General features: G+C 39.0%; 1 protein-coding gene across 1 annotated transcript; it reads right to left on the bottom strand.

Annotated features, from left to right (window-relative positions):
- Window positions 1–860: 860 nt before the first annotated feature.
- ZNF654 (zinc finger protein 654) lies at window positions 861–25,837 on the bottom strand. Its single transcript, XM_063438898.1, has 14 exons — window positions 25,697–25,837; window positions 19,143–19,288; window positions 17,530–17,611; window positions 15,505–15,640; window positions 14,800–15,002; window positions 13,244–13,383; window positions 7,883–8,024; window positions 6,190–7,221; window positions 4,818–6,156; window positions 4,006–4,012; window positions 2,883–3,129; window positions 2,497–2,650; window positions 2,248–2,300; window positions 861–989 (listed from the first exon to the last, which is right to left on the bottom strand). Exons 1-14 carry the CDS (start codon window positions 25,826–25,828, stop codon window positions 861–863), a joined length of 3,942 nt encoding a protein of 1,313 aa, XP_063294968.1. The 5' UTR covers window positions 25,829–25,837.
- Between the last annotated feature and the right edge of the window lie 710 nt (window positions 25,838–26,547).

Below are 26,547 nucleotides of genomic sequence, written 5' to 3'. Positions count from 1 at the left end.
ACTACTTGAAGCATTTGGCACCCAAAGAGTATCCTCCCAGGCCTGTATATCTAATCTATAGTTAGAAACTCCTAAAATGCAGAGGTGGCAGATTTCAGAAACTAGGTCCATTTAATGGCTTCCTAGATCCAACTGGCCCAGGATCCCATGTAGGCCATATATTCTCTTTCTTCCGGCCCTGGTAAAGGACAACCAAGTGTGCTGATGATCTGAATTTGTCTTGTCTAAGTAACAGAGAAGTGTTCTAACATTCACATAATGAAATGGAATATAAAGCTTTAACCCCTTAATGACCAAACTTCTGGAATAAAAGGGAATCATGACATGTCACACATGTCATGTGTCCTTAAGGGGTTAAAACCACCTTCTCCAAATGAAAAGTCAGAGAGGGAGGATAGGCTGGAAGTGCTTAAAGTTAAATACATTATCTGATGTAATTGCTATCGGGAACACGGTTTTCCAGGTTATAAAACTCAAAAGACAACCCTGTAATGGCTTAAATGGAGATTCACAGAGGGATGACAGAACACAAGATCCCAAGGTGGAGTGATTTCTCTAATTGTAGGAAGCAAGTTAGAGACTGCTCTGAAGAATTTGACCACAAGGGGAAACAAAGTTAAATCTCTGAGGGAGTTAAATTGATTGCAGAGACTTAAACACGAAGAGAAGCAGGATTTAAAAGCTATAGAGAAGCCCAGTTGCAGAAAACTCAGGAGGCAAGGAGCTGCGATGAGATTTGTACCAAAACAAAAAACATTTTCCAAATTTTTGCATTAAATTTCACTGGTGGAATTTTTCTGGGCCAACACAAAAAGATTTATAATTTCAGAGCTTAAACCTTTCGAAATCAGGATTTGCCTTTAAGAAACCAAACTGAGCTTGAAAGATTTCAAGGTCTGCAGATCCACTAGGTAGTATTCCAGAATTTTCAAAGACAAAGGAAGGTCAAGTAGTTTCCTTAGGACAGACTCATAAGCATAGAAAACTAACTTTAGTCAGAAGAGAAATGATTTATAGCCATGATAGTGGCTCTGTACTGGACAATCTTGTGCATGTCTCTCAGAATCAACAGGACTGGAAGGCGGGGATGTATGTCAATTGAAAATCCCAAGAAATTGCTAGGGTGTTCAGGTAGTCTGGTTGGTCTGAAGTGTCAATCGAGGCAAATTTTATATGGAATTTCAAGGCAATAATGTATTTCTGACCTTCCAAAAAAGGCAAAAAAAAAAAAAAAGGTTTGATGGATCTGGGACCAACCTCCCTGTTTTAGAAGATTTAAGCTTAATGCATCTGCTAGAACGTGGACGTTCCCTATGAAATTGACTGCACACACTGATCTTATCTGTTGATGTAAGCCACTGTAGTGGCATTATCTGAGGAACAGAAATGTATGAGAACCATACAAACAGCCTTTAAGTGCTCTGAAATCTGACGTTCTTCTGGAATCTTGACTTGTCTGAGAGTGCCTTCAACAGCTAGTCATCCAAGAAAAGGGAACAAACGAAGACATTACTATGAGCGGCAGTAATGACCACCAGAAACGTTGTAAAAACCCAAGGGGCAGAGGAAAAACTGAATGCGAGACTTCTGAATTGGTAGTAAAGTAATCTGCCTCTTACAGAACTACACAATCTTCTAGATAAAGGTTCTGCTATTCTGGGAGATCAGACCATAGAGCAAAGAAAGCTTCTTTGAGGAAGACTGTCAAATTGTACATGATAATTTTTATTATTTTTTTTTTTAATAATAGAAAGTACCCATTCGTCTGTAGTGATGTTTTCCACTGCGTGAAGAAAAAAATAAAAATAAAATCCTTTCCTTTGTCTTTACTTCTGTAAAAAAAAAAAAAAAGTCTGTCTCGGATAGTTGTGCCAATTTGACCTGCAAAAATAATATCTGTATAAGGAAAAAGTGATTTCTTTTTTCCTCTTGAAGAGCCTTTGTTCCTCTCTGTCATCTGTTTAAGCAGATCAGCCAGCTGGAAAGACTGCCTTGTTCAAAAGGCAGGTCGCATAGAGTGTTTATAAGTGGAGTCCGCTGACCAGCCTCTAAATCAGACAGCCCTTTTAGACAGAGATTTTCCAGTTAACTCAGCCATGTGCATTGTGCTTTAGTAACCAAAGATCCTGCTATAAGGGCTTTATTCTGTACGGCATTAATTAACCCCTTAAAATATATATATATATATATATATATTTATTTTTTTTTCCTTTTAAACCATTGCCTCTTGCAATCTTTCTAACCCACCTGTGCAATAGGCATGTCCACTTTAGGAAGATCTAATTTATTATTGCATTCTTCTTTAATGGAAGAAAATAAAATGTATTAAAGTGCATGGTAAGAAAGGATTTCTTGGATTGAAATCTCCACTCCCTAAGCATGATATGTTTAGGCTTAGAGTGAAAGGAAATATACTTCATCATCTTCTTGTGCTATGGCCTACCCTTTCTTCTTTAAGAAAATACAATTCGTTGATAAGCTTATGCAAGCATTCACCTGGGCAAGCAAAATCTTGATTGGATGAGGCATCTGAATCTTTCCGAGGATAATGCGGAGGAATCTGAAATGGAGTCAGAATATACTTCATGTTTCCTTTTCTTATTTTTCTGTGAAATTCAGGTACAGGAGTAAAAGATGACTGGAAACTGGACTGAACACCAAGACAGAAATGAAGAAAACTCTCCTTTTTTCCACTTCTTCCGCTGGCATGGGTTGAATGCAAAATGCATAGACAAGATGCTTGGATTTGGAGAAACACTTCCCTTTATCCACAAGTTTCTCAAAAATTTCAGGATTAGATATACTACAAAGAAAAGATAAGGAGCTAACTATGCTAAAAAAGGGACCAAGACCTAAAAAAAGGTAAAAGCTGAAAGACTTACTTTAAATGGCCTCTGGGTGTGCTGAAGGGCTGGTGACAGCACACCTACAACAGAACTAAACATCACCTGGCTGACAAGTAGTTGTGGCTGTGGTTTTAATAGTCTCCAAGGTCCTTCCTTTTTGAATTTGGTGCCAAGATTGCATTGCACATGGTCTGCCACAATGTCCAGGTGGAAAGTATTGTAACCACACATGTGTTCCACCTTTAATGACCTCTGAACAGTGCATCCAAGCGCACCAATGCCACTTCAAGCATGGATTGGGCAGACGTTACATAAGCGTGGAATGCAGGCACTCGCCCTCCCCGGCCGCAACAGTCTCACCTCGCCTGGGAAAACAAGGCCTAACCAACTGGGCATTTCTGTCTTTAGAAGATTTTATAGGCTAAAGAGGAGGAGGAGGAGGAAAAGGAGAGGTTTAACCTTTTAAAAAAGTGTTTTGTTTTTTTAAATAGAGTCCCACCTGCCTTTTGCCAGAAGGAAACAGTGATGTCCCTAATGTTGCATTGCCACTTATCTGGAGGGAAAAACTATTTAACCCAACCACTGGCCTCTCCTATGAAAAATAAAGACCATACTAACATTTATTTGTTATTGACTAGTATGCTATTAACAGAATATATTAAAAATAAATTCACTCAATACTCAACGTACTATTACCTGAAGTGAATGTTTCACACAAACTGTGCATTTGTCAAGTCCACTTTAGAATACTTACTTTGAATTTTTTTTTACATTTATCCCATTGCCCCATTTGTCTGACGTAAAAAACGCAGATTTTGTTTTCGGCTTACCCTATGGGTTAAAATTTAAAACTTAAAGATGCAATTAATATGAAACTAAGAAAATTATCTACATAAAATCAACATGACGTGTTTTATTATATAAAAAGATCTTTTTATTAAAAAATGATCTTCAAAAAGCATTAAGGACTTTTATTTTACTTCAAATTTTTGGTACCTACGCATATTTGCTGTATCAAACATTTTTCTGGACTTGAAATATACACATCTAGCACTCAAGTGATTAAGTTTTAATTAAAATGTGAAAAGCAGTCAAGTTTAGTTTAAGGCCAATTTTGAACCAGAAATGTGATTTTGTTTCTTCTTAGGTAAGGTCTCACCAGGCACCTATAAACAAAATGAAAAAAAAAATCATACAATAAATTTCTTGAATCAAAAAATATTGTATATAGTAGTTTAACAACAGACATTTATATTCCAAGAATTCTTTTGACGTTCTCTACAGAAGCCTTACCATTCGGCTGGTATACAGAGTGGGAGGGGAGTAGACCTAAACATCCTTTTTAAAGTTGTAAAAGCTATATATTCAGACTGTGTATACCTACTTCATTATTACACTACTACCAACTGTATCCATGATCTTGGTCTCCAGGCTTCTGGAGCACCTAATTTACTATTGTTTTCTACCCACCCATCTTTTACTCTACCACCATCTATTTTTCACTCCACCATTTTCCAAAGAAACAGCCTAAGAGGAAAAACAAAATCTAAATTCCAAAGGGCATGCTTCCATTATTCTTCTTCTTAATGTATCTGCTACCATTTTTTCTGGTTGAACATACTCTACTCTCTATGCTCTCAAGTAACTCTGCCATTCCCCTTTGCAATCACACATATCCTTACACTTCTAAAATTCCATTCAATACTTGCTACTCAGGAAAAAAAAAATATTACTAATAAGGAAATCCAACACCCGCCACAGAAGATATTTATAGGCTTGAGACTCTTCAACTTGGTGGGGGGTGATTTTATTCTGAAATATTAAATAAACTAAACCTTTTATAAAAAGTAGAAAGTCTATAAAGCATGGTCAGTTTATTTATAGCAGACATGTCTAACAATACCAAGAGTAAAATATATATCAAATATGCACATAAAGGCAGTTTGAAAATAATCTTTTGATCTTACTTACTTTCATCATCTGAATCAAACCCAAACAAGGACTGACATTTCTTTTGTGCTAGATGCTCATCAAGTGCTTTTAAGCTACAGTAATTTGTTAGGCACTTCTCACATCTAAATCTTTCCACCGGCTTGTTACATGTGGTATCCTTTGTAGGTGTGTGCTCTTCCTCCATTTTTCTGCGTTTTGGCATGCTGATGTACTGTTCATCCAGATAACTTGGAGGCAACGGTCTGATAAAAACCCTATTTCCACCATACAGCACAGTACCAGAGTTCACACATGCTTTGGAGGCACCCTCATCAGGCTGAACAGCACTATCTTTTTGAGTTACCTCTTGTGCACCATCGGAAACAAATATAGTACTTGAATTGGCAACATTCTGTGCAGAATCTGCAGGCGTGATTTGTTTGACAGCCTGATCAGATACATTGTATCCATTAGGAATCATTTCTGCAACATTTTCAGGGGATGGTTCTGGAACTGGGCAGTCTTTCATGTGCGCCTGATCAGGAATTTGTTGAAGGTGCTCATCACCATTCTGAACGTCATCATTTATTTTCTGCTCTATTTGCATATATGTCTTTGGTTTAGCTACATCTTTTTTTGATTTCCACACTGGAACTAACAAATCTAAAATTTCTTTGTCTTTGACAGGCGCTACTTTTTCACTGTTAGTCACACGTAAGCTATTGGTTGTGTCTACCGGTTCTTGAACATTTTCTTCAATAACATGATCTACAGGTTTAATTGCAGGCAATTGACTACTAAGTTCTGTTACGGGGAACTCAACCTTTTGCTTGTAGTGAAGAGCTTCGTGCTCGTAAAGGTAGGAGAGTTTTTCGAAAACGTCAGAGCACTTGGGAAAATTGCACTGAGCTCTGAAAACACCATGGCTTGACATGTGCTCTGTCAGCTGACCTGCTAATTTGAATGATTTCTTGCAGTCCATGTGTTGGCAAAAGTAGACATTAGGGTAAATATGTCTTTTCACATGATCAATATAATGTTGAGCGTCTACAAACTTTCTTAAACAGAAACGACATTTTCCCTTACTCCAGTTCATTAAATGCTGCTGTACATTTATGTCTGTTGGGTGGGCTTTCCTTGCATGTTTATTAAGGGAACTAGTTTTTTTGAAAACGCGGGTACATCCTTGGCCAGGGCATTTGTAATTCCCGTCATGGTTTACTAAGTGATCACCACTACATGGATGTAAAGACCCATTTATTTTATTACATTCAGGTGGGTCGCTCGGCAAGCTGCACTCAACTTGTTTTTTTTCACATAATTCAACGTCTTCAACTGAATTGTTTAAATCAGTTACATGATTTAGGTTTTCAATGACCTGATCAGTTATATGATTTAGGTTTTCAATGACCTGATCAGTTACATGATTTAGGTTTTCAATGACCTGATCACTTACATGATTTAGGTTTTCAATGACATGATCAGTTACATGATTTTCAACTGGAATTAAAGGTTCAGGATCAGAGTCTTGGTTTGTGGCATTTACAATTGAAACAGAAGTCAATACTTCATTGGTAGCATTATTGGAATTTCCTTTTTCTAAAGACACCTCAGAAATGTCTGAGAAGTTAACTCCAAGTGTATCAGACAAGTGAGAAGAGGCATTTGAAGCAGCATGATCAGCAGGTTTAACCATTGGCTGTCTCTGTATTTTCTTTATGTGATCTTTTAAATGCTTAAGCATGGTTAGACGGTTTCTGAACTTTCTGGCACAAATAACACATGAAAAGCAACCCTTTTTCTGATGAGCCTGTGCATGCCTAAAAATATGTCCCCCGAGCAACTCCTTATTGCACAAAGTACAATGATGCCTTGGGACATTAATATGGTCCAATTTGTTTGCACCAACCACTATATGATTTCTTTTCGATTCAGCAAGGAGTCCAGATTTAATGTTGCTTGCATTTTTGTGCTCAAGCGGTCCATTGCTTAAGTTCGTAACTGAAGGGTCCTCATTTAAGTTCTGATAAACAATGTTGTCCAGTTTATTAAAATTTGATAAGATCATGACAGCCTTATCATCAAGCAGGTTAGCACAGTTCTTTTGAATTGTTGATAAATTCCAAAATTCAGGGTCAAACAGCAGACCCCTTTTTAAGATTGGCAGTAACTCAAATCTTACACGATTCTCTACAAAGCTTGTAAATTCATTGTAATCCTCATCGGAGCGTTTGTACAAACGTTCCACGTCCTGGTACGATTCTGGTGTCCTCTCCAAAAAGAAAACCGACAAAGCACAGATTCGACAAATCTCCAAGTCAGTGGGCAAAAGGTAAGCGATAGTTTTATAAATCAAACATTTTGTCTCTAGCTCATTTTGAAGATCTAGTTGTAAAGCACACCCACAGAGCTCAACAGACAGCTGTATGCCTGCTTCTGCAATCTGTGTGACAAAAAAAAAAAAAGTAAAGATCAAAAGACAAGACTTTAATAATAGTAATAATTATCACCAAAAAAAAAAAAAAAACCCCAGCAAAATACAGTCATGAAATAATGGAATGGAAATAGGAGTTAGTCCACATAAGGACACAGCTGACACCAACAAGGAGTGCCACAGAAATTATGGCAATACTGAAGGAGACGGTTCCTGTTAATCTACTAAATTCTATATACATGGGATTTTTTATATATTTGTAAATACAAAGGAGAAAGGTGACTAGAACAGTGTTTATTCACTAAACTCCAAACTGCAGCAAATTGAAATACCAATTGTAAAAACTAGGCTTAAATGACCAGGCTTTAACAATAGAGAGTTGGGTACTCTGATTTCAGTTTGGAACATTCTGGAGTTTAGGAAATAAAACCCTACACATTTTGCAACGTATGCCAAAGATAGCTATAATTGCAATGGTCTAACCAAATGCTGGATCTAAAAAACACTTTGATATACCCAGATTTTATTTAAAAAAAATCATATGTTGTATTATATATGGAAGTAAAAACCAATATCAACAAAATATATGTCAATGAACAGTTACATTACTTCACAGTCCGGTACCCAATTGTCTGAATAATAATAAAATAAAAAATACAATTGCACTTACTTCTTGTTTTATTATTTTCATAAAAGGAAAAATGACTTTCACATTAGTGGCAACCCTTAACATGTGATAGCATTGCTCGACAAACACTTGCTTAGAGGAGTTCATTTTCAGCTGAAGTTTGCTCCAAATAAATATTAAATCCCTGAAAATAACAAAAAAATAAATAAAAAAAAAACACTTAGATTTGTGTCAAATACCACTCACATAGTGTCATTTAAAGAGCACTGTGCAATGTGTGTATAGTATCAAACAGACCTGTGCCAGGGTACAGGAGAACAGTTAATGGCATGAAAGAACAAGCTCACACTTATGAGTATGTATGTTGTACAACAGTTAAAGGGTTTCTCCTACCCTTTAACATTTATAGGTATTATATTGGTCCCCAAATCAAAAACGTAAAATAATTATAACTAACATTAACCAAGCATTGTGCGAAGCTCTTGGCCCCCCTCCTTCTGATGTCACGGGAGCCACGCCAAGGTCCAAAATAGACCATTCTACTGGCTCAGGTCGCATGCACACGCTCTCAACTTGCGAAGGGAGGCGGGGGAGTTAAAAGAGTGAGACAAGAGCTTATCCTTGAGAAGCAGTCGCTTCTGTCAGCAGTGTCCAGTGCATGCTGATGACGGAAGTATTTTATGCACAGATTGGACATTAGGCAGGCGGGAGCAGCCTAACTCACGTGTGCTGGGTCCAACTTGCCCGCAGAACACAAGTGCAAATAACTTTGGATTTGCAATGACCATGGCCACATCAAAAAGGAGAATTAAATGGTTTGGGTGCAGTGGACCTATCATTTGAACCCTTCTGGGTAAAAGCCACTGCTGTTTTGCAGAAAATGCAGGGTGTACCTTGAAGGCTTAATCATGCCTCTACTGACAGCCACTTGGAGGTGCATCTGCTGCACTGACCACAATAAAATGTGGTCATGTGAGACAGAAGGATTGAATGCACACGCAGTGATTGTTTTGCATCAGGTCCCCAATGCTCCTCACAGACTATTGCCCAGAGGAGGCTATGCTTCCTTGATAACATTGTGGGAAGTGGAGAGGTGAGCAGCCGTGTTGTTAAAGGGGTACCAAACCTTAATTTTACTGGAAAACGTAGTGGGGTGGGGAGAACCACCTGTATATAACTAGAGACAATGGCACTACAGGTTTGTAGCCCTAACACTATTGTGATGCTTTAACCCCTTAACGCCGTTATGACGTACCATGCCGTCCCGCTTTAAGTGGGCTTTAAAGCCGTTGCGGCGGCATGGTACGCCGTAACGGCTTTCTATCCCTGGAGGTGGGATTTACTTACCTCCGCCGCGATCCTCTTCAGCCCCCCTCCGGCAAATGAGGCCCCCGGGGGCCATGTGATCGCTCTCAAAGAGCGATCACATGGCCCCCTATAGCTGGCTATGGATCTGCCATCAGGGGGACTGTTTGAAATATCAGACAGTCCCCCTGCTGGTAGGAAAGTAAAAAAAAAAAAAAAATTAAACATGTTTAAAAATAAATTAAATATATATATATATATTTATTATGTATATATTATATATGTATCGTCATACAAAGTGTATTTTAATATTAATATAAGTATATATATTAATATTAAAATACACTTAGAATGACGTTACATATATATAATATGTATATATATATATATATATATAATAGATGTACATATATATATATATATATATATATATTATATATAAATACGTATAATTAAAATAATAAATAAATAAAATAATAAAATAAAATATTGAAACAAAATTTAATATAAATTATATATGCATATGTAATTTCATTCTAACTGTATTTTGTTAATATATATATATATATATATATATATATATATATATATATATATATATATATATATATATATATATATATAAAATACAAATAACCGCAAAAATATATATATATATATATATAGATAAATACATAAAAGATTACATTAGTATACACGTAGAATTTAAATAATCTTTTAACGTAATTATGTGATTTGATTAATTAAAATTTGATTGACATGCCTGACAACACAGGGAGAAAGTGCAGAGAATTTAATTCGCAAGCACTATATTTGACCCTGTAACTCTCCAAGACACCATAAAACCTGTACATAGGGGGTACTGTTTTACTCGGGAGACTTCGCTGAACTCAAATATTAGTGTTTCAAACTGGTAAATTGTATTACAACGATGATATACAGCAGTGTTCCCCAACCCCCGGGCCGCGGACCGGTACCGGTCCGTGGATCAAACGGTACCGGGCCGCCCAGGGGTGTGCGAGCCTGCCAGCTAATGCAGGGCTGGCATTGCCCAAGTGCCAGCCCTGCAATGTGCCTGCGGACCGGAGGGGAGATCAGAGATCTCCCTCCCCGGTCCGCAGGCACGGTGCTGGCAGCCGGCAGGGGAGGGAGAGAGGACCCAGGAGCTCTTACCTGCAGCTCCTCCGGGTCCTCCTCTCGCGAGATTTGGAGCGTTGCCGCGGTAACCACGGCAACGCTCCAAATCTCGCGAGAGTGAACTCTAGCCCTGTAACTGGGCTAGAGTTCATCTCACCACCACCGGACCACCAGGGACTAAGAAATGTCCCCCCTCCTCCCAGTAAAGGTAAGAAGGGAGGGGGGACATCAATATATTATATTTAATTAAATAAATTAAAAAAAGCCTCCCTACCCTCCTTACTCCCCATACACACACTACACACACAGCCCTACACACACTGCCCCACAAACACTGCCCCATACACACACTACACACACAGCCCCACAAACACTGCCCCATACACACACTACACACACTGCCCCCATACACACACTACACACACTGCCCCCAAACACTGCCCCATACACACACTACACACACAGCCCCCAAACACTGCCCCATACACACACTACACACACTGCCCCCATACACACACTACAAACACTGCCCCATACACACACTACAAACACTGCCCCATACACACACTACACACACTGCCCCACAAACACTGCCCCATACACACACTACACACACAGCCCCACAAACACTGCCCCATACACACACTACACACACTGCCCCACAAACACTGCCCCATAAACACTGCCCCATACACACACTACACACACTGCCCCCATACACACACTACACACACTGCCCCCATACACACACTACACACCCAGCCCCACAAACACTGCCCCATACACACACTACACACACTGCCCCACAAACACTGCCCCATACACACACTACACACACTGCCCCGCAAACACTGCCCCCATACACACACTACACACACTGCCCCACAAACACTGCCCCATACACACACTACACACACTGCCCCACAAACACTCCCCCATACACACACTACACACACTGCCCCCAAACACTGCCCCCATACACACACTACACACACTGCCCCATACACACACTGCCCCCAAACACTGCCCCATACACACACTGCAAACACTGCCCCCATACACACACTACACACACTGCCCCACAAACACTGCCCCATACACATACTACACACACTGCCCCCAAACACTGCCCCATACACACACTACACACACTGCCCCGCAAACACTGCCCCCCATACACACACCGCCCCAAACACACACACACTGCAACTCTCACACACACTGCCACCCTCACATACACACTGCACCGCTCACACACACATACACACAATTTTGAGTCTATGTCTTTATGTGACTGTGTTTGTGATTTTCTGACTATGTATGTGTCTGCGTGTTTTTTTAATATATGTGACTGTTTTTTTTTTTTGTCTTATTAAATCAAAACAAGTGGGCCACGGAAAAATTATCAAATGTTTACCGGTCCGCGGCGATAAAAAGGTTGGGGAGCACTGATATACAGTATTAAGTAAAAGTGACGTTTTTCGCATTTTTTACAAGCGAACGGCACTTTTATGGTCTATATTATTGTTGTAATATGTTTTACTGTTTTAAAACACTAATATTTGTGTTTAGTGAAGTCTCCCGAGAATAACAGTACCCCCCATGTACAGGTTTTATGGTGTTTTGGAAAGTTAGAGAGTCACATATAAGGCTTGCATTTCATTTTTTTCACATTGAAATTTGCCAGATTGGTTATGTTGCCTTTGAGAGCGTATGGTAGACCAGGAATGAGAATTACCCCCATGATGGCATACCATTTGCAAAAGTAGACAACCCGAGGTATTGCAAGTGGGGTATGTCCAGTCTTTCTTAGTAGCCACTTAGTCACAAACACTGGCCAAATATTTGTTTTTTGCTTTTTTCACACAAAAACAAATATGAACGCCAACTTTGGCCGCTTAGGGGTGGGGGCCAGGACAGTAGTTTCTCCCTCCCCCCCCCCCCCCCATTCTTATATAGGGCCCCCACCCACTTTTCAGGGGTGGGGGCCGGGGGGAGGACAGTAGCTCCCCCTCTCCTTATTGTTATTTTGTTGGTTATTTTTGAAACAGTGAGCAGCCACATCGCGGCGGTATAGCGAGTAGGGGCATTCGGGAGATTTTAATCTCCCTTGTGCTATTATGGGGGTCATATTGACCCCCATAGAGTAAGGAGGGGACCTGGGGGGCTTATGAAGTGGCGGGGAGCACTGCTCCCTGCCGCTTCCATCTGTATATTTTACAAGGAGTGAGCTGCGTGCCAGTAGCTCCCTCCTTGTAACAAACTGAACGAACAAACTAACACTGATACTCAGTGTTAGTTTGTTCGTCTGATGTTTTCTATTCATTCATTCGTCTGTCTGATGAATGAATGAATAGATGAAATTCCAGTTTGCATGTCCAGGTGTTTCACTGGGCATGTGTGGGAATCTCACAGTCTGTCTAGTGTGGGCAGATGACGTGTCCCACAGGGACTTCACCTACCCACACAAAGATGGCGGCGCCCTGAATAAAGATCAGGGCAGAAAATACAGATTAATAAATAGGTAATATGGGGGTGACTAGGGGGTCAGTTAGATGTATTGGAGGCGGGAGGGGGGTTAAAAAAAAAGAAAAAGAAATGGGATTCGGCCATGACAGTGCCGCTTTAAAGATGAAAAAGAATTGCTGTATTTATGTCTGGCTAACAAATATGCAGCCTATCAGAGTACAACTATAATTCAGACTAAGATATAAAAAAAAACTAGAAAACAGAAACTGCCCATCTATGCAGATGATGAATTATTGGAGCAATACCAATAGAATAGGCCTTTTCTGGTGTGTTTTTACATATGCTAACCAATATCACAATAAAAATTCTTCTAAAGACATTAATATGATTTGCAATGCTCAAGTCATATTAAGATCAATATAAACAAGACGACAGACACTGCATGGTAAGAATAGGTGTATTTTGCCAACAAAACATATCACCAGTACTTACCAAATACAATACATGGCACCTGTTCGTAACTGTGTGAGAAGGAAAGATTCACTTAGTTGCCATGCCAACGCAGTTTTACCTTCACTTTCAGTGTTGCATATAATTTGTACTCCGTCAGTGCAATCTATTCTACGGACATGCTATGTTTTTAAAAGAAAAAAAAAGGAAAAATAAATAATGCCTACATTAGAAACACTTACAAACAAATACATATAGGAAAATGTTCATTCATTTAATGTACATTAGTTGTAGATAAGGACTCAAGAGGCTTTATCTTAGGATCAGTGTTTTGGCCAATTTCCATAACTAGCATCATGTACATTTAATCTATTTATGGATTGTCACTAATAAAAACTTCCCTAAGATAGCTGATCCATTAATTCATGACTGAGAAAGGAAACCCAAGAGAAGCATTAATTTTAAAGATCCTAACACTAAGAAGGAGAGAAGAAATGTTTAAGAAGATACATTTAATTTCTATTTTATGGGAAAAAATGAAAAGTTATTTAAAGAACTGTAATAAAACAAACAAACATTCTATAGCCGAATGGGTTCTTAGTCTTATGTCAGAGATCAAAATTATGAACATAACATTAGCTTGATGACCCGTTCTTCAAATGTTCAAAAAGTGCAGACAAGTTTGTAATAATACTTATATTAAATTACATCTTAGAAAAAACACCTGTCTCCAACAGAAAGATCATCTAAAATGACCTATTGAACACTTCTTAGAAATTCCAGACCTCGCATAAAGTTCCAGTACTTACATAACATAGAAACATAGAATGTGACGGCAGATAAGAACCATTCGGCCCATCTAGTCTTCCCAATTTTTCAAAATACTTTTAATTAGTCCCTGGCCTTATCTTAAGTCTAATGCCTATCCCACGCATGCTTAAACTCCCTCACGGTGTTAACTTCTACCACTTCAGCTGGAAGGCTATTCCATGCATCCACTACCCTCTCAGTAAAGTAATACTTCCTGATATTATTTTTAAACCTTTGCCCCTCTAATTTAAGACTATGCCCTCTTGTTGTGGTAGTTTTCCTTCTTTTAAATATAGTCTCCTCCTTTACTGTGTTCATTCCCTTTATGTATTTAAATGTTTCTATCATATCCCCCCTGTCTCGTCTTTCCTCCAAGCTATACATGTTAAGATCCTTTAACCTTTCCTGGTAAGTTTTATCCTGCAATCCATGAACCAGTTTAGAAGTCCTTTTCTCTGAACTCTCTCTAAGGTATCAATATCCTTCTGAAGATGCTGTCTCCAGTACTGCGTACAATACTCCAAGTGAGGTCTCACCAGTGTTCTGTACAATGGCATGAGCACTTCCCTCTTTCTACTGCTAATACCTCTCCCTATACAACCAAGCATTCTGCTAGCATTTCCTGCTGCTCTATTACATTGTTTTCCTACCTTTAAATCATCTGAAATAATTACTCCTAAATCCCTTTCCTCAGATGTTGAAAAATAAAAACAAGGCTTACACACTGTTATAGCATTGGGAGATCTTGTTAAAGAAAAATAAATGGCATATAAACAGAAATATCATACCTCACTGAGCAGCTTATCTGTTAAACGTGCCATATAAAGACATGTAAAATAAGCTTGATGGTAATACAAGTTTTTGCTGACTTCAGGATGACTTAAACAAGTTGTTATAAGTGCCATCGCTTCTGGAATGCGCTCACAGGCAATTAGGTATCGGACACGCAATTCAAAGAAGACAGGATTTTCAGACCTCATGTATTTGTCAACTGGAAGAAAACAAATAACAAAACTTCATTATTAAAAATAGGTAACAAAACTACACTTAGAGAAAGTAAAAAAAACAAAAAAATATATACAAATAACTTCTGATGTTTTTCCTTTGTTCATCTAAAATCAGGTTTGAAATTACTACATTACATATTTTGATACCAATATTATGTACTTTTGAACAATCGCCATCAGCACTCAGTAATCTTAATAAATGCAGTATAAAGGTTTTTTATTAACATGTTATTTCAGTCCTATTGTGGACTTTCCTCGGGACAGTATGCATATAAATCACCAGCAACACCAAACAGAGTTTTAAAGCAACACATTCATAAACAAATTAATTTTATGGAAAAATCATTTAGATTGAAGTGAAATTTCACTTAAGAATTTAATGTATAGTTGAATAACTCCATCTACATATTTGGTTTGAGCAATATATATTAGACATGATCACCAGACCAGAAGCATATTAAGACATATGTACATATTTTCACGTACCAACATCTTCAGGTTCAGATTTTCCCTTTAGAATAGCTTGCAACACTGGATGTTCCCATGGACCCCCATCCTTTATTACACCAGTAACTAGCGTTAGGTCTGCACTGTCATATCGGGATAGGAGGTCATGACATTCCTAACAAAATACAAAAATATATATATATAAAAACCTTCAAACCTACAATGTTATAATGTGACCATTTTGCTAGTCAGGATTAGGATAAAAAGGTTATTTAAACTTCTACCAAGACACTTGCTATTGTCTTCAATGTTTTAATATCGAATACAAATAGAACAAGCATAAAGATTTGATTGGTTCTCAAAAATACATAGGTCAACAAATCATTCTATATTCGCATTAGAGTACATACACGATATGGACAAATATTGTTGGACACACCTCTTAATTATTGAAATTAAGCGTTTCAAAAAGACCCATAGCCATAGAGGTATAAAATCAAATACCTAGCCATGAAGTCTGCATTTACAAACATTTGTGAGAAACTGGATTGTTCTGAAAAGCTCAATGAATTGAAGTGTGGTACTGTGATAGAATGCCACCTTTGCAATTAGCCAGTTTGTTAAATTTCACCCCTGCTAGATATTCCACGGTCAATGAAAGTGGTATGATTGAAAAAAATCCCAATAATGTTTGGACATATATTTCTCTATATGGAATGTGTGATCTAGATTGGCACTATACATCAATATGTAGCTATAAAATGCTAGCAACAGAAAAGAAAGAAGTACAAAGTGCACATAGTACATATATCTAGCACAACAGTGTAATACTATACATTAAAATCAAGATATGTCAACATAGTAGGTTATGAATAAACATGGTTGATTATTAATGTTGTGAATTAAAGGTCCAGTCTAAGTCTTGGTAATACAAACAGCGCCGTTTAGGAGACATGGCAGTGCATATATTTTGCAATGTCCATGCCTACTAGTGGCTTACAATCAGACAGCCACAAAGGGGCTTCCATTTAAATAAATTAAATTACTGTATCTGCATCCAAAGTATTGTAAGGAGTTGATGGGTACAACAGCTACATATAGCAGCATAATCTTCTGATACCGCCATACTTCTAAAAATACTGAAGCAAAACCATGTATAAAAGCAGTGAACCAAAGCACCTTTTGGTTTAGTAGTAAAGAAAGCATATAGTAAGGGGCTGTTAGGTACAATTTCTGGCTGGAATATCTCACTCCTATTATACTATCAGAATTTAAAATAAAAGTAAAATTGTGAAATATTGCTATTAATAACAATAAAAAATATATTATGAAGACCACATATTGACCTCAATTTAATATTTATGGATAGGCTTCGAAAATGATTTAAATCTGTCCATAGCTTTCCAAGTGACTTATCTACAGAAGACACCAGTAAAGTCTATGGGAAGGTTTGTGGATAAATCATTTGGAAAGGTTTTCCAAACAGATTTGAATCATTTGAAAAGGCTATCCAAAAATATTAATTCAAGGCCATTATCTGCCTGTTACTAAATGAGCACAAAACAAACAAACAAACAAACAAACAAAAAAACCCACACATTTACACTATATGGGGTTTGTTGTTAGACAGCGCCATCACACATGGGTGATTCCAAATTCACAGATGGGAAACAGGACATGAGGGATGTGTGTGGAACAGGTAGCGCATCCACCACAAACAAAAACAGGCAGGTAAACTTCTGTAAATAATTACATTATAATAATAATAATTTAAAAAGGACTTTTACTCCACAAATAGTGTCTTTTTTTTACTGACAAAGAAAGAGAAAGATACTCTGACACTGAAATATAATTTGGATGCATAACTGGCTTTTGGGTTTTTAATACAGCAGCAGAATATCAAACTTAAAAAAAAAAAATTGTTATGGAATTTAACCTAAGCAATTAAATGGTTCATACTTTGCATAGTGTTTTAATGTTGCATACATTTTCTTTAGGTCTATGAAAAGCTTCCAATGTATTCCGATGCATACAAAATGAGAAAAATATCTAAGCATTCATTACCTGCACTGAACCCAAAATGTCTTTTAAAGGTTCTTCATAGAATTCATCCTTTCCAAAAAACAGCAGCAATTCAAACAGACTCCTGAAAGAAAAAAAAAAAATGATTCACCAAGATAAATATAGAGGAAATAAGATACACATTGATACATTTAGTCTACATTTAAAATAACAATGCTGAGAAACAATGGTTCTTGGGAGGGAACTGCAAACCTGTGTTTAATTATATGTTAAATGCAGAAAGACTGTCCTGATTTTGATGCAAAGAAAATATTAGAGCTCAATTTTACAGCCAGACCTTTGTCTTCACAGAACATTGGAAACATGTATGAGGCACTAATCCTTGCAGTACAGGAACAGGCACTCAGCACCAGAGTAGTAGAAGCTGGAGTCTAGCACACCAGATAAGACCCAAGGTGCAGACTGTGCAAAGAGGCCTCTGAGACAGTCCAGCACCTAGTTGCCGGATGCAAGATGTTAGCAGGAACAGCATACACGGAAAGACACAACCAAGTTGCTGGGATTGTGTACCGAAACATCTGTACAGAATATGGTTTGGACCTGCTGGGAGTCCAGATGGTAGTTGAGAATGGCAGTGCTAAGATCCTGTGGGACTTCAAGATCCAGACAGACAATCAAGTGCTGGCCAACCAACACGACATCGTGGTGGTAGACAAGGAAGGAAAGACTGCAGTCGTGGTGGATGTGGCAATACCCAGTGACTAGAACATGAGATGGTGGAGAAATACCAAGGACTGAAAGAAGAACTAGAAATGATGTGGAAAGTGAAGGCAGTAGTAGTCCCAGTTGTGATAGGAGCACTCGGGGCTGTGACTCCCAAGTTGGGGGAGTGGCTTCAACAGATTCCAGGTGGGATATCTGAGATCGCAGTCCAGAAGAGTGCAGTTCTATGAACAGCTAAGATACTGTGCAGAACCCTCAAACTCTCAGGCCTCTGGTAGAGGACACGAGAATGAGGAATAAACATACCACCCAGGAGGGGTGAGTGGAAACACACACACACACACACATCACCTTTTTACCAAAAACAAAACAAAAAAAGTTTCAAAATGGAATAGGCACTTATCAAGAAAATCACTGTGACGAGAACACAGACCTGTATGGTAAGGGGATAATGGCAAAATAATTTTGTTTAAAAATGTAAGCAATTTTTTTTTATATAGCCGAATAAAAAATTTTTTTGCATAGAACACCCAGATCACTGATATTTTCAGGACTTGAACAGTACGAAAATCGCTACATTTTAAAGATTTGAATTCCCATAAATTGACTTTTGCATCAAAGTATTCTTCATCAATCACTAAATATAGATATTTCTAACGTTACATGGATGAACAAATGTCGTTCTTCAAAAGGGACTTCATAGTTGTCCTAGTTAAATCATGCCCCCCTGCTAATCTATATAAGGAACAATAAAGTAGGGCCAGGCCCCAAGCTAGTGCTGGTACTAGTTAAAGAAGGAAGAGATACACTTACACTTGAAGATTAACAAAATCAACTGTATCAGAGTATGAAGTTCAGGTTTGTGGTTATAGACAACACAAGTGATCACAGCCTTTTTTTCTAATTTTTTTTAAATGTAAAGAAGTACTTACAAAGCTAGTCTACTCAAAACATACTGTACGTGCTCACATTGAGCTGGTAACGAGACACTGGCAGATGTGAAGCAGCACAGGGCCGTCTGAAGAACTTGGACTTGAGGTAAAGGAACCTGCCAACGTGCAGTATAATCTTCAACAACCTGATAAAGAAGGAGGAAATGTTGTGATTATAATTTAATATTATTTTTTTACATTTATCCATATTCACAAGTCCATGATTTCCCTGCTCACATCTACAAAGTCTGGCAATTTAAAAATGTAATCAGTTTATTTCAATACTATTTTAGCAGGTTTCTAGAAGGAAACAAAAGGTGAAAAGTAGCTACAGAAAGAGAGAAGAAAAAAAACAAAGATGTGAAGGATCAGAGAGACTGGCAATGGATGTAATATTCAAAACATGAGTTAAATTACCATAGAACCATAGTTCTTCAAACCACATAAAACTGTGTGGGTGTTACCCATGACTAGAGATATTTAATATGAACAATGAGAAGGAGTTTGTGTTAACATCTACTATTACTTGGACTGAAGGCCAGAGAGAAATGCAACTTCAACTTTGCTTCTGTTTTGAACACTAAGATCAATGAGTGTGAGATTTTATATATCTAAGTTTGTCGCATCGAAGAAATGTGAATATTGAAGACAGTGTCTAGCAATCCACATGACTGAAATAATCTAGGCAGTAAATTGTGGTAACACACACACAACATAGAAAATCAGATCTTTATTTCAGGCTGAAAAAGTGAAAAAAAAAAAAAGGATAGAATTTGGTTTTCTTTGTTACGGTTGCTCTGTGCCACTCTAAGCAACATAACCCCTTCAGCTAACTGAAATCGCTATGGAGCAAGGTGCCTGAATTTCCGTTCTCCCCTTTCAAGTTCATTATCATTCAAGATAATGAGCTTTGTAACATGTCGCTCCCACCCCTGGCAGTCAGAAAGCTGCGGAATTTATTTTCCTGATTAAGAATATCAACTTTTCCCAAGAGTTGTGTGCACATGCAACATGCAGTTTGGAGTTAGCTCTCTCTCCTGCTGCTGCACAGAGCCCACCCAGGTTATTGTTCAATTTGCTATGGCTTCTGTTAGATCAGAGAGCAGTTCCAACCATCTACGTGCTAGGGGAAAATATCAGCATTCGGGGTCTGGAGACATCAAGGGTTTTTGGATTATAATAAAACACTAGACTGAAGGTTTATTTTTCCCATAATACCAAATTCACTTCTATGTATCTTTATACAATTTGTTTTTAAACAGGGTTATGGCCATCGTTCTTTAATATCAGGGCAGCATCAGGATAACATGTCCCAGTCTGCCGACATTCATGGAAGTTACACGTCCAGGTGGCAGACGCTATGTGTGGTTGTGGGTGCTGTCCTTAAAGGGTCACACTTATCACAACTACAACTTTGCATCCTTGAACCAACTTTCAGCTTGGCAATGGGCTTAGAACTGCCTTTGGGCTGTGAATCACACAATGGAACACTCTGCTCATGCCATCTATATATTTATTCCAAAGTTTGCATGCAACAAGGAGGGAAGGGAAAGAGAGAGCAAAGAAGATTGCATATGCCTGGAGCTCAAACCTCTAGTGAAGCTCCAAGCAATAGTAGCTGCGGTACAGGCCCTTCTCCCAATAAAGAGAGAGAACTTTTGATTAATGGTGGCAGCTCCCACTAATTTCGGGCAGCATGCCCTATACAGCCATGTTCTCCTGAGATTTTGGGGACCTAGCACCATATGGCATCAATCATACTTTGAATTACAATTTTTAATCGAGTGGCATCAATGAAAGAGCCACATGCTTTTTAATGTTAACATGACATTTTATAACCTATATAAAATGTTTTAAAAAAAATTAATCTAAGCCATACAGGAACCAAATTAAAATAAAAGGGTATAAGTACCCCTCCTACCCACTGACCCCCAGTTTTTGTTATAGATCAACAGAAAGCACTCGTTTATAAAGGACTGCCTGAATACATTTTATATATTTATAAACGAAAAAGAGTGCTTTCTGCTGATATATATCCCCTACTGTTGCAGCTGTATCCTTCTAGGGCAAATCACCTAAGAAGATATTAATCTGTCTTTGCCACCAACATATTTCAAATAATACTTTCTGCCCTGAAAAGCTGTAAGAAGTTACAAAGCACCAATTACTAAAGCCCTACATACCATGATGTCATAAAAATAGCTAGCTTTGCAAAGAATGCTGAAAGGTGCCATTGTATTCTGCAGTGAACAAGATACACAGATTATAAAAATATATATGGCAGTTAAAAAAAACTCATGTTTCTATTGTCTTAAAGGTTACATGATTGACAAAAAAACAACTAATATCATCTATAACTTGTGTTAATTGTTTTGAATGTAATGATAGAGAGAATATATATATATATATATATATATATATATATATATGAAAAACCACACACACAACCAACAGAGAGGGACCATAATATTCTACAGACAAGTTTGAATAGATAAAGAAGTAGTACTTGCCTGTGTAATTATGATAAGGAATGTGTGTGTGGAATGCACCAGTGATGGATTTTTTTTAATGGGACACCGTTGGCTTAAACATGATATGTGCAAGTTACTGTAAAAAGATTTGTTGTTACATAGAATTATGATATTTAAAGAAATTATATTAGCTGTATGAAATAGCTTTCTATTTTGGGATTTGCATGACCATGTGAAGGCTTACTCTAAGCATCATGACCCCTTCAGTTATCTGAAGAGGTCATGGTACTTGAAGTCTGTACATGCAGCGTTTTAATGTGCATTTTCTATGAAATGAGAGTAATTCATTGGGATCAATGAGAGAGACATCAATTGACACACTTAGCCAATAAAAGTGCAGCAAGATTGGTGCCTTCGGACCACGGTGTCTGGCAGGTCCCAGGAAAGAAGGCAAACTTCTGCAAAACTGCTTGCCCTGTTATCATGTAGAGATGCCAGGATAGTCCTGGCATTATAACCACTACACTGGGCGTTAGTGGTTACGATGCTTGGAGTAACCCTTTAATACAAGATAACCAAAGCTTTTGATACCTTTCAAAGGAAGCGAATTGAGGTTGGTCTTACCACTGTTTTGCAAAAAACAAAATTAATCTGAGTGAAGCTTTAGCACACATGGCATTATATAGGATATTTATGGATGAAGACAATAACAGCAAGGATGGACAGGATAAGCATAAGATCCCTGGACAGCAATACAATGTTAAGTACATTCTATCCTGGATGTTCATTTTAAAGTCAGTGTATAAATGGTCAACTTTATTCAGTGCACAATGCAAATCACCATCAGCTCACTATAGTGGTTGGAAGCGGAGTCATTAGACTCACGCCTCGGCACAAATATGGGTGAACATTTGACTAAAGGTTATCTATGCAAAGAGCTACCTTTTGATTTTTTGCTGCGGCACAAAGTCACAAATCAAGAAGAGCACCCTCCCAGCAAACTGACAATTGAAAGTGGGCAGCTTAACACCAATTATAAAAAAGTGCTTTAGGGGGTTGAAGTGTTCCTTTAAATGCAAGGCCAAGCCTGGCACCCAATATAACTACTAGACATCTTATAATAAACTGGGTGAGGCACATTAACACATATTTATGAAAGCAAGGAATCATGATAGAATGCATGACTTACTATGGATAGTAAATGAGGAACTGGGCAGACCAAACTTTTTTTAAGCATATTTAGTTAGACTTCCTAAAGGAATTACTTGTTAATTTAGAAAACTGGATACCATCATAGAATAAAGCAAACATACAAAATGCCCTTCTATAAAGTTCATATCTTGGTATTTTAGAAAACTATTTTTATATGTTAACCTTTACAATAAGAGTTTCGGTAGCATGCGTTATTAGTTAGAAACGGGGAATACAATTCATTACAATACGTATTTATCCAACTGACTGTTGACTTGTTTCTGATCTCTATCATGCAGTCTAAGACATTTCTTTAAATAATTAATCAGCCAATGCCCTAAGTGAAGGTGAGAAAGAAAAAAGGTGAGACAGGATTATTTATTCATTAAATCGTATCAAACTTAAAAGTGAAAGATAAAAAGAAGAACAATGTTCCATGTCAGCCAGTTGTGCTTAAATTCTGCAATTTGAATTTAAATAAGCTACAATTCAGAGTTTAATGAATAAGCCTGAGATTATCAGGTTTATTGACTTACCGTAAGTAAGAATTCAAAGTGAATTTAAAACTTTAGTGCAAAGTAGCTCAACCAAAAGCATAGCTGAATTAGAGAATTATTTTCAAATTCTGTTATTTTAACCTTATGTTTGGAATTCACATGGAATTCTCACTTTAGTAAATAATCCTGTTTAAGAGCAATAGAGAAAAGGAAAGAGAATTACTCTGTATTTGTGTGAGGCTGTTAGAGAAAAAGGGACAGATAAAGAGAAAGAGGTGATGACTGGAGAATGGCAGAAAAAAGGGTAGAAAGAGAGAACGGCTCTGAAAAAGAGAGACAGAGATAGAAGATGAGACAATGACAGCGAGAGACAGAGATAGAAGATGAGACAATGACAGCGAGAGACAGAGGAGATAATGACAGCGAGAGACAGAGATAGAAGATGAGACAATGACAGCGAGAGACAGAGATAGAAGATGAGACAATGGCAGCGAGAGACAGAGATAGAAGATGAGACAATGACAGCGAGAGACAGAGATAGAAGATGAGACAATGACAGCGAGAGACAGAGATAGAAGATGAGACAATGACAGCGAGAGACAGAGATAGAAGATGAGACAATGACAGCGAGAGACAGAGATAGAAGATGAGACAATGACAGCGAGAGACAGAGATAGAAGATGAGACAATGACAGCGAGAGACAGAGATAGAAGATGAGACAATGACAGCGAGAGACAGAGATAGAAGATGAGACAATGACAGCGAGAGACAGAGATAGAAGATGAGACAATGACAGCGAGAGACAGAGATAGAAGATGAGACAATGACAGCGCGAGACAGAGATAGAAGATGAGATAATGACAGCGCGAGAGAGTGGAGATAATGACAGCGCGAGAGAGAGTGGAGATAATGACAGCGCGAGAGAGAGTGGAGATAATGACAGCGCGAGAGAGAGTGGAGATAATGACAGCGCGAGAGAGAGTGGAGATAATGACAGCGCGAGAGAGAGTGGAGATAATGACAGCGCGAGAGAGAGTGGAGATAATGACAGCGCGAGAGAGAGTGGAGATAATGACAGCGCGAGAGAGAGTGGAGATAATGACAGCGCGAGAGAGAGTGGAGATAATGACAGCGCGAGAGAGAGTGGAGATAATGACAGCGCGAGAGAGAGTGGAGATAATGACAGCGCGAGAGAGAGTGGAGATAATGACAGCGCGAGAGAGAGTGGAGATAATGACAGCGCGAGAGAGAGTGGAGATAATGACAGCGCGAGAGAGAGTGGAGATAATGACAGCGCGAGAGAGAGTGGAGATAATGACAGCGCGAGAGAGAGTGGAGATAATGACAGCGCGAGAGAGAGTGGAGATAATGACAGCGCGAGAGAGAGTGGAGATAATGACAGCGCGAGAGAGAGTGGAGATAATGACAGCGCGAGAGAGAGTGGAGATAATGACAGCGCGAGAGAGAGTGGAGATAATGACAGCGCGAGAGAGAGTGGAGATAATGACAGCGCGAGAGAGAGTGGAGATAATGACAGCGCGAGAGAGAGTGGAGATAATGACAGCGCGAGAGAGAGTGGAGATAATGACAGCGCGAGAGAGAGTGGAGATAATGACAGCGCGAGAGAGAGTGGAGATAATGACAGCGCGAGAGAGAGTGGAGATAATGACAGCGCGAGAGAGAGTGGAGATAATGACAGCGCGAGAGAGAGTGGAGATAATGACAGCGAGAGAGAGAGTGGAGATAATGACAGCGAGAGAGAGAGTGGAGATAATGACAGCGAGAGAGAGAGTGGAGATAATGACAGCGAGAGAGAGAGTGGAGATAATGACAGCGAGAGAGAGAGTGGAGATAATGACAGCGAGAGAGAGAGTGGAGATAATGACAGCGAGAGAGAGAGTGGAGATAATGACAGCGAGAGAGAGTGGAGATAATGACAGCGAGAGAGAGTGGAGATAATGACAGCGAGAGAGAGTGGAGATAATGACAGCGAGAGAGAGTGGAGATAATGACAGCGGGAGAGAGTGGAGATAATGACAGCGAGAGAGAGTGGAGATAATGACAGCGAGAGAGAGTGGAGATAATGACAGTGAGAGTCAGACAGTAAACAGACACTATATATTTATATATATATATATATACACAGTGGCCATATTGCAGTTGAGGTAGCCAGGCTCTCTCTCACTGGGTGAATGGGGTGTTGCACAGTGTCTCTGTATCCAGTGCTGCTCCCTGCACAGGGCAGCTCATTCAGCTCTCCCTGTGTTTGGGACTACGTCTCCCATGATGCTCTGCTAGCTTGGAGACGCACTACAGAGCAAGCGAGCCCAGGAGCAGCCAGTCTCCATGTCCTGGGTGGCTGGGCCCCTCTGTCACCGGCCCGGCCCGGCTCACCTCGCAGAAGCGGCGGCAGTACTCCCGGCTCCTGATGTCGTCCGCGGCAATGCCCTGCAGTTCCTCCTGTGTGATGGCTTCCAGCTCTTCCCCCAGTCTCTCCGACTCCTGGTCACTCTCGTCTTCCGCCATGCTGCTGTCCCCGACCTGCGCGTACAGCTACCGCCGGGTAACCGCCCCCTCCTCTTCCTGCTCTGCCCACGCCAAGCCGCGATTGGCTACAACGGATGCCAATCACTAGAGAAACTCCTAAGAAGGGCGTGTCCAGGCGAACCAGGAAGTGAACCGAGTGAGCCTATTGGGCGCTTGCGATATCCGTCAACATTCTGTATCCAAGAGAGATGACGCTTGGAAGCAGCCGCTGCTGATTGGTCGACGTGCTGTTGTCATTAATACTTTTAGCAGTGGCTTGTCATAAACTTAGTGATGGGCGGGGAAGCCTCTGCTGGTTACTAAGGTGTACTGACCTGATTATCAGGACAAGCCAACTCCATTAACTTTACATAACATGAGCTAATGTGTTTAGCATCGAGACGGACCTGTCAGTGTGCTCTTTGTTCAAATGTTTCAAATACAATAATAAAAATATATACATATTATTTCCCTATTTTTGTGTCATGGGCAGTAATTAAAAAAAATTAAATAATGTCTTTGGAGGTATTGGTACAAGTCCTATGCAGATCCTGTGCCCTCTTTTACCCCCTCCCCCCCCCCCCAAAAAAAAAAAATATAAACTTTTCATAAATTCTCCCCAAGACTCCCTGCTGACAGCTTCAGCGCCCTATGCAGAGTCTGTGCCCAAAACAACTGCCCCCATCAGCCAAATTTAAAAAAAAAAAGTTTCCAACAAC

The sequence above is a fragment of the Pelobates fuscus genome, chromosome 1, assembly GCF_036172605.1.
Source record: "Pelobates fuscus isolate aPelFus1 chromosome 1, aPelFus1.pri, whole genome shotgun sequence".
Lineage (NCBI taxonomy): Eukaryota > Metazoa > Chordata > Amphibia > Anura > Pelobatidae > Pelobates > Pelobates fuscus.
This window is presented reverse-complemented; position numbering and strand designations above follow the sequence as displayed.

Coding starts and splice junctions, on each gene's coding strand:
- ZNF654 (XM_063438898.1), bottom strand. CDS start 25,828: ATGGCGGAAGACGAGAGTGACCAGGAGTCGGAGAGACTGGGGGAAGAG. Junction 19,289..25,696: donor ACTGCCGCCGCTTCTGCGAG/GTGAGCCGGGCC, acceptor CTTCTTTATCAG/GTTGTTGAAGATTATACTGC. Junction 17,612..19,142: donor GTTTTGAGTAGACTAGCTTT/GTAAGTACTTCT, acceptor TTTTTCTTTCAG/GAGTCTGTTTGAATTGCTGC.